Raw genomic sequence first — 15388 nt, forward strand, 5'->3', positions numbered from 1 at the left:
CCAAAGCAATTCCAATTTTGCCATACACTATTTGTACAAAAACTTTTGATGTGCATTTGGCTTTGTTTATGAATAATTGTTTTTATCAGTTGTGTTAAGTTTATGTAGATTTACTTAATTGTAACTCTTTTTCAATCTAGGTTACAAGAGCATTTTCTTTCTCCAAAACTCCAAAAAGAGCTCTACGAAGGGCTCTTATGACATCCCAAAGTTCAGGGGAGGGAAGAAGTCCTTCCAGCAATGACAAGCATGTAATGAGTCGTCTGTCTAGCACATCATCATTAGCAGTAAGTGACTTTGATTTAAGGGGCTAAATGACTTACTCATATCTATGGAGTTGGTATGGAATTTAACTTTTAAAGATGGAAAAATCTTAATCCCGCAAATTAAAAAAACATCTCTAAATTTATAACTTTATTTATTGGGTAAGTTACCTAAAGGTAACTGAGAAAACCTCACTTCATGAACTAGAGATAGACGTACTTAATATGTATTTGATATGAAATTTTATTGGGATTGAGATACATTCTAAAATCTGTAAGAAAAGAAACATGTTTCAATCTGGCCTATCACTTTATTAACATAAATAGTGACAGTTCATTTATACAGATGGTTTCTAGTAATATAACAGAAACTGAGTTTTATTCCTTTTACTATTTCTATGATAAGTAGAATATAATATCTGAAGTTGAACTGCAAAGGATGATGTGGGTTCTACATTTATATGTATATTTTTAAATGTTTTCTGAACAATTCATATTACCAATGGTGTCAGAATATTAGACATTTAATTAATATTAAGGACATTTCTAACATTTATTACTGTCACTAAGTATACAAGTGCTGTATCTGTTCTTTGTAAAATTATTCTTAACCTACGCTAAGGCTAAGAAAAGCAAGTGAACTCTCATTTAGTTGTTTGTCTGTCATCAAGTTTCTTATTCTCTTATCCCCAGTTTGGCACATGAGAGAAGAGATGAATAGTACTTGCCCTACACTGTTATTGTAAGGACTAAATACACACACACACACACACACACACACACACACACAATGTATTGTGATTATATAGTGCGAGGCAGTTTGAGTAGTGGTTAAGAGCATGAACTCTGAAATTCACATGTTCAAATCCTTGCTCTTCTGCTTACTAGCTGTATGACTTTGGGCAAGTTGTTGAAGAACTCTGTTTCACCTTCTGTAAAATGAATCCGAGGTAATAGTTGCAAGGGTTAAATATGTTAATTCATGCATTGTGCTTTGAACAGTCCCCTAGCATGTAGTGAGTGCTTTAGTGTTTTATAAGTGGTTACCTTTTAGTATATAAAATTTAGGCAGATGTGGCACATCATGCTCAATAACTATTTTTGTTAAGGTAGTTAAGTCTTTAGTTAACACACCAAAGAGTTACAGCTAAATCTATGAGTATGTTTATACAGATACTTGATCAAGGTTAACTTTCAATGAGAGAGAAGTTGTATTTAGCTGAAAATATAAATATATGCAAAGAAATTTGGTCAATGAAAAAATGTATTCAAACTGACAAAACACAGTAAACATTTCTTTATTAAAATCAGATTATACGCTTTCTGAAGGCCGAAGTACTATCCCTTGTTTATTTTCTGCATCTGTAGTAACTAGTATAAACATTACTGGTTTTCAAATGAAGGTACTCGTATTTTATAGAAATAGTTTAGAAAATTAATTTATATTATTTATGGTTTTGTCACTTTTATGTAGACAATATAAATAAGAAGAACCTAAAATATCTTTCAGACATTCATGTCCTCTTCTCCATTGCTTATTTCTGTTCTAACAGATTGTCCATTCTGTTTCCACAAGCAATTTAATGGGATTTACTAAGCATGTTTATGTTCAGCGTTCAGACTCTACTGGTGGGCGCTCTCAAAACGCCTGGTTTCGATCTATACGTCATTCTATTTTTTCAGAGATGCTAGAAAGAAATACTTATTTTTCAAATTTCAAAAAAAGTTCTATCCAAGTCATCTTTGACATTTGTGAAGAATTAGGAGATATGCCAACCAGTAATGGAAACCAGCCTCATGAAGTTTAATGTGAGCTTATTAAATATTTGAAATTTGTATTTATGAAAAAAGAAAGTATTCTTTCTCCACAGAATTACTTTTTAGGTGGGTGGGGACTTTTGAAGTCACAATTTCATAACTGCTTTGAATTTATAACAATTTAGGATTAATAGAGTTTCTTTGCGTATTGGCACATAAAAATATTTTTGCAACGTAATGTTGAAATCCAGGAAAAAGTCAATACTGTTAGACATTTTCTTATTTATGAAAGTGGTAATTTTAAAGAATAATAGTTGTCATGCAAAGTGGATTCATATTTCAAATCTGATTCTTAATTTTAGATTTATGGCAGTTTAATAAAATTTATGCTTTTAATATAGCAAATCAAAAATTTCACTTGAGGAAATGTAAGCTTTTTTTAATATCTATTTAAATCATCCTTTGGTTATTGCTTGAGTGGTAATAGTTTACCAACACAGCTCTTTAAACACTATGTATTGCTACCTTGTAGATGAGAACTTATAGCCCAGCTACCTTTTGGCTTTAAGTTTAGTTACACATAGCCATTCATGTATGTTAAAATAAAACAGTAGCTTTTTTTATAATTCATTTTGATTTATACCCACTCTTGGGCTTTTGATATTGTTGTGCATTGCTTCTTCATTGTTGATAAAAATTCTGATAATGTTTAACTTTGATCTCTAAAACGATAAGTCTAGACAGTTTACTAATTTAGTAATCTCCATTATCAGATGTACTGCCATTTTGCTCAATTTTGATATGGAGGAAAATTATACACACATACATATAAACACATACATACATACATTAGGTTGTATACCTAATACAAAATCTCCTTAAAGTGTATGGCTTTAACTTTAGAAAATTATTCCCATGAAGTATATTCTCCTCTTAATTCTGCCTTATGATTAAGTTAAGAAGAAACCATTAGGGTTTGTCTTTTTACTTCAAAATTTGTTTACTATTTTATAACTTTTTAATAACCTGAAACACTGAATCATTAATATCTCACAGAAGTACCACTATGAACAGTGAGCCCATATGTGTTCCAATGAGTTGATATATAGTTAACTAGTCTATTAATTTGTTTTGTTTTCAGAATGATGAAATAGTTTTGTTTTTTCCTGCCCTTAACTTTAAGTTATTTATTTAAAGAGTTTAGGATTTTCACATGTCTTTTAATTACTTGTTATGGTAATTTGTAAACCATAAAACTGATATGTATGACGCTAAACTATATGTTACAGTTTTTTAAAAGAAAAATTTTAAATATGAAATATTTGTCTTGTCTTTACAGGGTATTCCATCTCCCTCCCTTGTCAGCCTTCCTTCCTTCTTCGAAAGGAGAAGCCATACCTTAAGTAGATCTACAACTCATTTGATATGAAACTTAAAAAAAAAAAATAGTCTTATTTTATAGAAACTTAAGAACACCTCATAGTCAAATACGAAACTGACTTTTAAATGGTACTTGTCCTTAGCACTTGGTGAAAGCTGGAAAGAAGATAGGTAACACTAAACTATTTGATTTCTTTTCTTGAAAGAGTAAACTTAACCTCTAACATTTTTCAAGTTAATTCATGTAAAATATTGTATTGATTTTGATGTAATTTTTCTCTCTGCTTGAATCCTTCATTTGAAGACCATAACTTAAATTATTCCTGATATTGGTAGCTTTGCAACACGATACAGTAAATAAATTTTATTGGTGGATGCCAAATACTGCTGTGAATATTTTTGTATAGTGTCCATGAATGAATTTTGGAAATACATATTTGTGTATCTCAATTTGTGCAGAAATTAAGTGATATCACAATACTTAACTATATAAAAATCTGCATAGATTTCTGATTAAAGAGTGGGGTCTTGTTTCACATGTGCTGTTTGAAGTAATTACTTAACTGCTTCTTTTGCAGCTTATTTTATTCTCAAGTATTTTCAAGATCTAGTGTGTGGATTTAAAAAGATTTGCCCTTATTAAAAAGAATAATGGTTAAAGGAGATAGTTTCAGAATTGAGATAAGGACAGACAGATTAAAAAGATGTATATTTTGCACAAACGTGATATTGGTTTATACTTATAGCTGCTTCAGAGACATATACTTATGGTGATTTTTGCCACTAACACATCTTAATTTAGTTTGATAGTGTGTGGAATTTTATTTTGAAGGATAACCATGGGGAAATATGATAAAGATTGTGCCTTTATGAAATAACTCTAGAGTTGGCATCAGTTTTGCTAATCTGCTGTAAAATACATAGATATGTGTATGGTCAACTTTTTATTGTGGTACCATAATTAAATGTAAAATTGAAATACATTTATTTGTTGTTGTAAAATATTTTCCAATTCCTGGTGTTATCTTTCACAGTAGTTGTTTAAAATTTGTTTTATAGTCAGTAATGCAAAATAATCAAATTCCTATGGATATATGCATTTTTATTTCCTACCTGTTTAGGGAGTACTGCAAACATTTCATTGTCATTTAACAATTTTCTGTTATCTGCTTTAATAGTTTAACTGACTATATAGATTTTTTTCTATACCATGTATGTATCTCTTTTAAATAGTAAATGACCCTTTACTGCTATATTTTAAAAGCAGTTGTCTTAGTAAGAACTTTGTAAATAAATACTTAAAACCTGAGTATATTTTGTTTCATGTTTTAAACAATTCCTTTAGACAAATTTTTATAGGCCAGTATGAATGCCTGCATTAGTCTCTGCATTGTTGTGTATTTGCATATTTATTTGCTTATTCCTTCCTCTTGATATTTTTGAGCATTATGTATACTGGGCTTATGTATAGGGTAGGATTTTAATCTGGAATCTACTTTGCAGAGAGTGGGGGTAGTGGATCCTATGATAGTTATAAAATTTTGTTTATGTGTAGGTATGTGTTTTTTTTTTATTTCAGGTGTACCAAACAATGCAAAGTAGACATTTCACCCCTCACAAAGTGATAACCCTCTGCCCCCAATCTGTTGCCCCTCTGACATCGTATGTAGCTGTTACAATTCCATTGACTCTATTCTCTATATTGTACTCCATGTCCCGTGACTATATGTATATTAAATTATAGTTAACACACAATATTATTCAGCTTCAGCTTCAGGTGTATAATGCAGTGGTCAGGCATCTACACCGTCCATGAAGTGGTCTCCCTAATAAGACATGTGCCCATCTGACACCCTGCAAAATCTTTACAACATTATTGATCATTTCCCCCAAACTGTCTTTCATATCCCCATGGCAATCTTGTGGTTACCCATGTATGCTGTCTAATCCCCCTTCACACTCACCCTCATTCCACCCTCCTTTCTAGCAACCCTCAGTTTTTCCTCTATATCTCTGAGACTATTTCTGTGTACTTTGCTCCTTTATTCAGTTCTTTAGATTCTACCTATAAGTGAAACCATATGGTATTTGTTTGACTAATTTATTTCATGTAGCATATCGTTCTCTAGGTCCATCCATATCGTTGCAAATGGTAAGATTTCATTCTTGTTTTTCTGGCAGAAAGTACACCGCTTTTATCATTTTACTGGGAATGGAGCAGTGATTCTCTTAAAGTATGGGGTTTCTAGGGAGAGGAAATAACATGAGATAAGGCATGAAATTGGAAACATTGGATCTACACAGATATATTAAATTCTGGTACAAAAATTAATATAGAAATATTAATTGTATTTTTTGACTGGCCATAAACAGGTTGAAAATACTTTTCTTAAAAGATACCTGTTACAACAGCATAAAAGCCATTGAAGTACTTCAGAATAACTGTAACAAGAGATGTACAAGATCTTACAGAGAGGACTATAGAACTTTATTAACAATAATTATGAACCTTAATGGAGATACTGTATCGTAGTCATGGATTGGATGCTTCAATGTTGAAAACTGTCTGTATTGCCCAAATTGAACTATACTAGTAGATTCAAACAAAGCCAATCAAAATACTGACAAGGTGTGTGTGTGTGAGAGAGAGATAGATGACAAAATGTTCCCAAAATTTATATGGAAATACAAAGGGTTAATAATAACCAATCAGTTGAAAAAGTGAGAAGACTTCCTCTGTCAGAAACAATGTTACTTACAAAGCTGTAGTAATCAAGACTGCCAGGTGTTAGAAGTCTTGAGGTGTTAGAAGTCTTGGTATAGTGAACACAAATCACAAATAAACTAATGGATCACAATTGAAAACCCACAAACAGATAAAAGTGCACTTAAAACAGTGGGAAAAGGACAGTTATTTACCAAGTGATTCTGAGAAAAATGGGTATCTTTATTAAAAAAAAGAAGAGAAAGAAATCTAATCTTCTCTTCATACTAAAAAAAATTTCAAGGGATTATAGACCTAAATCTGAAAGGTAAAAAAAAATTTTTTTTAGAGATATAATATAATATAATAATCTTCTGTCATCATATGAAGAGATTGCTTAAACATATTACCACGTTTTAAGAAAATTATAGTGAAAAAGACTGACAAATCTACATTAAAATTAAGAACTTCTAGTCATGAAAAGACAGTAGTAAGAGAGTGGAAGTCACAAGAATACATGTTTGCAATATATGTAACTGACAAAGGTCTCATATCCAGAATACATAAAGTACTAAAAAATGAGAAAAATCAGACAGTAAAAATCAATTTATATCTATACACCGGCAAAAAATTAAAAGCTACAGTGAAAACAATGGAGCAGTTATAATAGCAACAAAAAATAGGAAATGTTAGCATTCCAACAGAAAACTTACAAGACATGGAGAAAATTAAAACTTTATTAGAAGGCATTAAAGAAAATCTAAAAATCCAGAGTATTCTTACATAGGAAATTCCCCAAATTGCTTGTCAATCCTCAATAAGAAATTTTAATTTATTAAACTAGCTCATTCTAAAATGGGCTTACAGAACAAGTAATTCTGGATAATCCCAATTCCTTCTGGGTGAATGAGGGGTGAATGAAGAGAGAGGGTGGTCAGAAAATGTACAGCACAAAAGGTGCATCTGAGGTACTGATATTTATTAATTTTTAAACAAGATGAGGTATACACATTTTGTTATTTTTATGGTATTCATTTACATTTTTAAGTTGTAGTTTATATTTTACAATAAAAATTTTTAAAGGAAAGTATTCTCTATAAAATAGTAATAAAAGGAACATGATAAACCTGATAAAAACTATAACAACTGACAGCAAATGTCATGGTACATAGTGAAATACACCATTGCATTAAATTAGGAAAAAGTAGATTTACCTTCCATCACCAGAACTATTTGTTGGGTTTTTAAAGTCTTAGCTAAGTCAATAATGTAATTAAATAATTGATATACATTTTAAAAATAATAAGCAACATTTTAATTTGCAAATAATGTGGGTGCATAGTACAAAGATCTAAAAATCTTATAAAATTCGTATTTGGCTGGTTACATGATACATATACAAAAATCAAAAGCTTTTCTCCAAATTGGCAATATCCAGTTAGCATTTGAAGCAACAAATTAAAAATTGCCCTTAGAATATTGACAAAGTTTATAAAATCTCTTGGAATAAATTTAATAAGAAAGGTACAGGCCCTGTGTAAATTCAAACCCGTATTAAAGGGCATGAATCGATCTGAATGACTGTAGAGACTTGTTTTTCCTAGATGACAATACCTACTATTTAAAATAATTCTTCCTCAATATCTAAGTTCACTGCATTTCCATTCAGTACCTATTTATTACCATTTTGAGATATAATTGACATTTCAGGTGTACAGCATAATGATTCAATATTTGAATATATTGACGAATGATCACCACAATAAGATAACATCCATCACCTCATTTTTTGTGAGATAAGAACTTTTAAAATCTATTCTCTAAGCAAGTAACTGTTTTCTTGGTGTTTTTGTAGTTTCTCTCTGTTCTTCTCTTGTTCTTTGTTCTCTTACGCTGATGACTTTAGTGATTTGTTTGGGTTCCTTTTTTTTTTGTGTGTGTGTGTGTGTGTCTATTACAGGCTTTTGGTTTATATTTCTGATGAGTTTTCATATATAACAAGGTATGTTATATAGCAGTCTATTTTAAGTTGATGATTGCTTGAGTTTGAAAAATTCTAAAAGCACTACATTTTTTTACTTACAACCCCACGTTTATGTTTTTGACATATTTTGCATCTTTTGTGTGTATATGTATCTTTTAATTAATTACTGTAATTACACATGCTGTTACTACTTTTGTCTTTTAACCTTCATACTAGCTTTGTAATTGGTTCACCAACTACATTTACTAAATGGTAGCCTTTATCAGTGAAATTTTTTCATTCTTACATTTTTTTATTTTTATTTTTAGCCTTTTCTTTTCCACTTAAAGAAGTCCCCTTAACATTTTTTGTAATGTTGGTTTAATGGTGATGATTTCCTTTCACATATGCTTGTCTCAGAAATTCTTTCCTTTAATTCTGAATGATAACCTTGCTGCGTTGAGTATTCTTGGTTGTAGGGTTCCCCCCACTTTAAATGTATTGTGCCATTCCCTGCAAAGTTTCTGCCGAAAAATAAGCTGATTGTTCCTTGTACATAACTACCTGCTTTCCTTTTGCTGCTTTTAAGGTTCTCTCTTTAACTTTTGGCATGTTAATTATGATGTGTCTTCGTGTGGACCCCTTTTGGTTCATGTTGCTTGGGACTCTGTGCTTTCTGGATTTGGATGTCTTTCCTTCACCAGGTTAGGGAAGTTTTCAGCCATCATTTCTTCAGATAGGTTTTTTGTTCCTTTCTCTTCTCCTGGGTCCTTTATGATGCGAATGTTGGTGCACTTGATGTTGTCCCAGAGGTCCCTTTAACTATCCTCAGTTTTAAAATTATTATTTTCTTTTTGCTGTGCCCGTAGTGTGTTCCAGCTCACTGACTTGTTCTTCTGCATTATCGAAGCTGCTGTTGATTCCCTCTAGTGTATTTTTCATTTCAGTTATTCTTCATTTCTGATTGGTTCCTTTTTATAGTTCCTATCTCTTTGTTGAAGTTCTGAGTTCATCTATTCTCCTGAGTTCACTGAGCATCTTTATAACCGTTGTTTTGAACTCTATCTGGTAGATTGCTTGTCTCCATTTCATTTAGTTCTTTTTGAGGGTTTTTGTCCTACTCGTTTATTTGGAACATATTTCTTTGTCTCCTCATTTTGGCTGTCTCTCTGTGTTTGTTTCTATAAATTAAGTGAAAGGGCAACCTGTCCCGAACTTGGAGTGGCTTTGTGTAGGATCGTCCCCTTTGTAGACTGTGCTGGGTGTCTCTGGCAGGCCAGCAGGAGCTGGAGCAGGCACGGGCCACAGACCCAAGAACAAGCCATACTGGGGCCACCGTGGCAGGCTGATTGGGAACTGGAGCTAGAGTGAGTGCAGGCCATGGGAAGTCCCAGGGGTAGGCCTCACCAGGGCTGCCTTGGTGGGCCAGCTGGGGTTGTATTTGGAGCCCACTCAGGTTATGAGGAGTTTTAGGGTGAAGCCTAGCTGGAGCCACCTTAGCAGGCTGGCTGGAGGTATAGTTGATACAGGTTTTGGCCATAGCGAGTTCTTGGTGCAAGCCCAGCTGACACCTGAAGGTGTAGCTTGAGTGGACAAGGCCTGCGGGAGGTCCTGGTGGAAAGCCACACCCGGGCTGCCTTGGCAGGCCAGTTGGAGCTGTGGTTGGAGGGGGCTTAGGCTGTCGGGAGTCCCAGGGGCCAGCCACGTCGGGAGGAGCTGTAGCTAAAGTAGGTGCGAGCCGTGGTGAATGCCAGAGTCCTGGGGACAAACTGTTCTCTGGCCTGGAGCTGTATTGGAGAGGGCACAGGCTGTGGTGGTGAGTCCTGGGAGAACGGGCTGCACCAAGACATGGAGTGTGGCTGGAGCGAATGTGGGCGTGGGTTGTCCTGGGGGCAAACAAGCTGGTATGGGCCCCGGGCCTAGGGCGCACTGGGCCAGCCTTGGCCGGCTGGCTAGGCAGCCTGCACTGTGCTCTTGCCCTGCAGTCATGGTGGAGGGGGCAAAAGTGCTCTCTGGTGCCTCTGACACTGGAGAGAGTCCCTGCACTTCCCCTCCCGTCTGACAGATGCTCTGGGCTTAGGAAATGGATTTCTTTCCCATAGGGTCTAAGTGCCATTTAAAGCACTGTTATTTTGCTGTGCCCCAAGGCAGGCAAGTCTGCCTGTGGGCCCTTCCGTGATCCCTCCCTACTGCAGGCTGGTGCATGGAGTGTGTGTGTGTGTGGGGGGGGGTGGGGGGGACGGGGACGTGCGGTTCCCGTGACACTGTGTCTCTGTCTCTCCTACCCATTTCTATGTGTCTCTTGTTTCTTACCCAGCAGCTCCTCAGGCTGCCCTCAGTTCTTCAGGGAAAATTGCTCTGTCTATAGATGTAGATTCTATGTGTTTGTAGGAGGAGGTGAGTTCAGGGTCTTCCTATACCTTCACGTTGGACTGGAAGACCATCCTCTTCGTTTTTTTTTTCCATTAATATCATATAGTCTTCAAAGTACACGTCATTCACCTCCTTGGTTAAATTTATTTCTACGTACTTTATTCTTTTTGATGCATTATTCCCTTCTTTTAAATACTCTTTCCTCTGGATTCTGTGTCACTACTTTTTTCCTCCAACCTGTTAAACTTCTCAGTGTATTTCTTTGAATGTATAAAATAGACTTTGTCCATCCCTCACATTTAGATCTTTCTCAAATGTCCATCTTTGCTCCTCGCTTACAGGATATTATTTTATGTATGTATATCTAAATCCATATCCATGTCTATGTTTATAACTATAAAATTGACTATAAAACATCCCTTGAATAATTTAAAACCCCTTCACACTTTGTATATTCAAATCTGGTGTCTTCTCTTTTGTTCACCCCTCCAATACTGTTGCTCTTTTCTCCTACAGCTTTCCACGAATGCCCCGCCGTCCACCCTCCCACCTGAGCCAGACACCCGGGAATCATCCTCGCCTAGGTTGTCTCTCTTCCTCTTTCCTCATATCCAGGCTGCTGATCCCACATCCTTAAGATTTTTAAAAATTTATTGGGGTGACAATTGTTAGTAAAATTACATAGATTTCAGGTGTACAATTCTGTATTACATCATCTATAAATCACATTGAGTGTTCACCACCCAGAGTCAGTTCTCCTTCCATCACCATATATTTGATCCCCCTTACCCTCATCTCCCACCCCCCACACCTCTTACCCTCTGGTAACCACTAAACTATTGTCTGTGTCTATGAATTTTTGTTTCTCATTTGTCTTGTTCTTTTGTTGTTTTGGTTCATATACCGCATATCAGTGAAATCATGGTTCTCTGCTTTTTCTGTCTGACTTATTTCGCTTAGCATTATAATCTCAAGATCCATCCATGTTGTCACAAATGTTCCTATATCATCTTTTCTTAAAGCCGAATAGTATTCCATTGTGTATATATACCACAACTTCTTTATCCATTCATCTATCGAAGGACATTTTGGTTGTTTCCATGTCTTGGCCACCGTAAACAAAGCTGCAATGAACATTGGAGCACATCTTTCTGGGTAGATACCCAGGAGAGGGATTGCTGGGTCATATGGCAATTCTATTCGTAATTCTTTGAGGAACCTCCACACTGCCTTCCATAACGGCTGCACCAGTCTGCATTCCCACCAACAGTGTATGAGGGTTCCTTTTTCTCCACAGCCTCTCCAACATTTGTTATTGTTTGTCTTGTTGATGATAGCCATTCTGACTGGGGTGAGGTGATATCTCATTGTGTTTTTTATTTGCAAGGGTTTTATGAATGAATCCATTTCCTCGTCTCCATTCCCGTTGCCACGCTTTACTTCAGGCATGCATGACTTTCTCCTGGATTTATGTGTTAATCTTTAGTCTTAGTCTGGGTTCCACAAAAGCCAAATCTGAAACAAAGGCTTATGTTAAGGTTTATTTGGGTAGTTTATCCTGGACAGGAGGAATGGCGAAATAGAGAAGGGAAAGCCAACATAGTTTATCAAACTGGCCACCACCATGAAGCACTGCTGCTTGGTCTTGTGGGAAATTTCAATCTCTTGTGTGAAAGGGGAAGCACAGCTTCCATCTCCGGCCGTTCCGGTGCGGTGCCGTGGACGCTAAATCCTCAGCAATTCCAGGTTGCACTTGCATGCATGTTCAGCAATTCTGACACCCCAAAGCCTCAGAAAACCCTGGTGCAGGAAGAGAGGTAGGTGTACATACTTCCTTGGGGCTGAGAGAAGAGGTGGGGCTGAGAGAGTTTGAAGTGGCCCATAGGAAGTGTCTGATTTACCTTCTAACTGATATTCCGGGCCTCCCTCTGCAACCCATTCTTTAAAGCAAGAGTAATCTTCATCGAACAAAACGACTATGCTATTTTCCTGCTTAAAATGCTTCAGTGTCTCTTTTAGAGACTTCCAGAAAAATACATGCGCCTTAGAATGTCATAAAGGCCCCTTTTTGATCTGGCCCCTTCCTACCTCCCTAGAGCCATCACTTACATTTCCCCATATAAGCCCTTTTCAGAACATGCCCCACTCTATTCTGGCTTCTTGCCTATGCTGTACCCTCTTCCTAGAATGCCCTTCCTCTCTTTTTGTTTGACTACTCTTGCCTTCAAGAAGCCTTACTTGACACTCCACTCTTCTTAGGCTGGGTTAGTTCTCCTACAAGTTCCAGCAGCATCCTTAGTTTACCTTTGTCACAGAATCTATTATATTTCATTACTTTCGTTGTTTTTCTCTTTTGGCTTAATTTATTTGTTAAACTAGATTGTCAGTCCCTTGCACAGTACTTGACAGGTAATGGCTGCTGAAAAACTGTTGGGATTGTTCCAGTATCTATGAGAGAGCTATAAATGGGGGGAAGTGAAACAACTATATCACTGAAATGAAGTATAACTACTTTCCATGTATGTCTAAATACCTTTGGGGTTTTAGTTCCTCTCTGAAGGTGTTAATCTAACATGTCCCTGTTAGATGTGCCTTAGAAAGAGTATAGATTTTAGGCATTGCACGAAGGAGTGTTAGGTAAAGAGATGAAAAACGTGGCAGCTCTGACATGCTAGAATGGTCCAAAGAGCAGTCTTGTTGTTACTGATGGAAACAACACTTTGCAGATCATGTGCCTGTAAGAAGTGTGAAAACCGACAATAACCTGTGTAGCAATCTCTTAAAGTGTTCAGTCCTCCAGCTATGTAGCACCCACACGCTGGAGCTAGAAAAACAGCCACATGAGCCTGGATGAATTTGGGCTATGGGCCAGGATAATTTTAGTAGCGTTTGAAATTATGACATAAGGCACTAATATTGTATCTCCCTAGGATGCGAGTCTCACTGCCAAGAGGTGTGGCATTGCTACAACCCTGGGAAGGGTGGCAAAGACTTGGGAAAATATTGTTGGCTGAGAGATTACTTTTCACGTCCAAATAAATCTTCCAGGCTGAAGTCATTTGCAAAAGAATAGATTCAGTTTGATACGTTTGGCTTTTGTGGTTTCAGCTTTCATAGAATTAATTTGTGCCAAACTTATTATAACTTTATTTTTTAAACGAGTAACGGTAAAATTCTTTACTTGATTTAAAAATAATAAGTGCTTATAACTATTTTTGGTTTTAGTGTTTCTAATGGTTACCTCCCTAACTTTAAATAATATAAAAAACTGTGTCTTCAGCTGTCAACCTTAGGTATTATTGTTTGCTGAACTTCGGATAAGCTGAAAAGTAGTCTTAAGCTATACTTTCTTCCTCCAATTTAAAACATTTTTTATTATTTTGTTTTCCCAAGTGAGACAGCATTGCGTACAACTCCCACTGATGTTAAGCATTTATTGAGTGCTTACTATATGTCAGGAACCGTTTTAAACACTTCATATATATTAACTCATTTATCCTAAACATTGGACCTAAGAAATAGGGATTATTATCCCCATTTTTCAGGCATAGAAGCTGGGGCACAGCACCATTGCATAATTTGCACAAGGTTACCAGTTAACAAGTGGTAGAGCTGGGATGGCACTATTGTCTGTGTTATTAATTATGATGGCCTACTGTTTCCCCATGGAGGAACTATCAGAACAGCTCGCTTCTCTCCACTTCACCTTTCCAGTTTCACCATGTATCTACTGTACCCCGTGCATCAACAACTCGTTTCCTTTCACCCCCCACACACATCCTGTTCACTTTCTAGGGCAAGAGTATCATTCATCCTTCTTTTCAGTCTTTGGCTCTTCTCCCTCAGAGGAAGCCCTCTTTTCTGTTTGCCCCCAGGTCTCAGAAGTGAAAAGGCTGCCCTTCCACGTCCTGGGCATTTGGGGTGTGAAAGGGGGGCATGCTCTTGTGCACACGATCTGGGACTCCTGAGGGTGCCGTGGGGCAGAGGGCCTCATGCAGTTCTGAGGGGATGGTCATGTGGGTGGACTGCCTGAAACTGCACTGAAAAAAAATTAATCTCAGGTTGTCAAAATTGATAACATTTACATTCTGTTATGTAACATTTTTAAGTTTTCCAGCTTTGGTTTACAGGTTAAGTCAAAGGTTCAACACTAATACACAGTATTTACATTATTATGATTAAGTGGATCCCATAGACAGGTAGTGTGTTAGGCTTATAGATAGGGTGAACGTTTTAACCTTTGGTACCAATCAAGGCCAAATGATCCTCACAGCCAGTTCAAATAGGTTTCCATTTCTTTCCAGCAAGCCCTCCTTCAGTTGCTCAAAGTCACGCCACATTTTAGTTTACATGGTTTTTGGGACATGACTTTCTTGGAAGTTTCTTTCTCCTTTGTTCCTTATTACTTTCTTCCCCTCATCTGTCCTCAGGACCACAGCCTCCCTACACCGCCTTCCAGAGTGTGGAGCAGAGGAATTTTAATCTCTCTTCAGCCCCCTGTCTTCCGGTCTTCCTCCTTACTTCTGACCCTGAATTTAGAGTCTCTCTGCCATCATGGTTAACAGTCTCTTTTTTGCTGCTTTTTCCCTTCTATGACTTTTAGGTCTCTTCTTCCTCAGTTGGTTTTATCCTTCAACAGGCTTTTGTCCTCTTTCCATCTTTTAGAAATGTGGTCAAAACTCTCTTCTATGGAGTTTTTCCTTCTGTGCATTTCTGTTACATTATTTCTTCACTCTGTTGGAGTCTTCGTTGGGTAATTATTGGGTAATCATTTGTGCTTAAGTTGCATTTTGAACTAGAAATCCACACACACACACAAACACGCACACACACACACACAAATAGCATTATCAGGTAGAAATAGCATTTGTTTCTTTAATAGTAAATGCCTTAGATATAGATGAATATTTACTTAGAGATACCTGAAAATGAAAGAAAATGATTTCA

At 36.3% G+C, this 15388-nt stretch overlaps 1 protein-coding gene across 8 annotated transcripts in view; it reads left to right on the plus strand.

The window, feature by feature from the left end:
- ECT2 (epithelial cell transforming 2) overlaps window positions 1–4710 on the plus strand; it is a 55343-nt gene extending 50633 nt beyond the window's left edge. For 4 of the 8 annotated variants that reach the window (XM_074328002.1, XM_074327991.1, XM_074328007.1 and 1 more), the window contains exons 24-26: window positions 141–287; window positions 1817–2072; window positions 3361–3487. In XM_074328002.1, coding sequence (XP_074184103.1) covers window positions 141–287; window positions 1817–2071 — 402 coding nt within the window. In that variant the 3' untranslated portion in view covers window position 2072; window positions 3361–3487. Of the gene's footprint in view, window positions 1–140; window positions 288–1816; window positions 2073–3360 lie in introns of all 8 variants that reach the window. The other 4 variants (XM_019734954.2, XM_074328027.1, XM_074328015.1 and 1 more) reach the window with 3 other exon arrangements.
- The last annotated feature ends 10678 nt before the right edge of the window (window positions 4711–15388 follow it).

Source organism: Rhinolophus sinicus, linkage group LG01 (genome assembly GCF_036562045.2).
Source record: "Rhinolophus sinicus isolate RSC01 linkage group LG01, ASM3656204v1, whole genome shotgun sequence".
Lineage (NCBI taxonomy): Eukaryota > Metazoa > Chordata > Mammalia > Chiroptera > Rhinolophidae > Rhinolophus > Rhinolophus sinicus.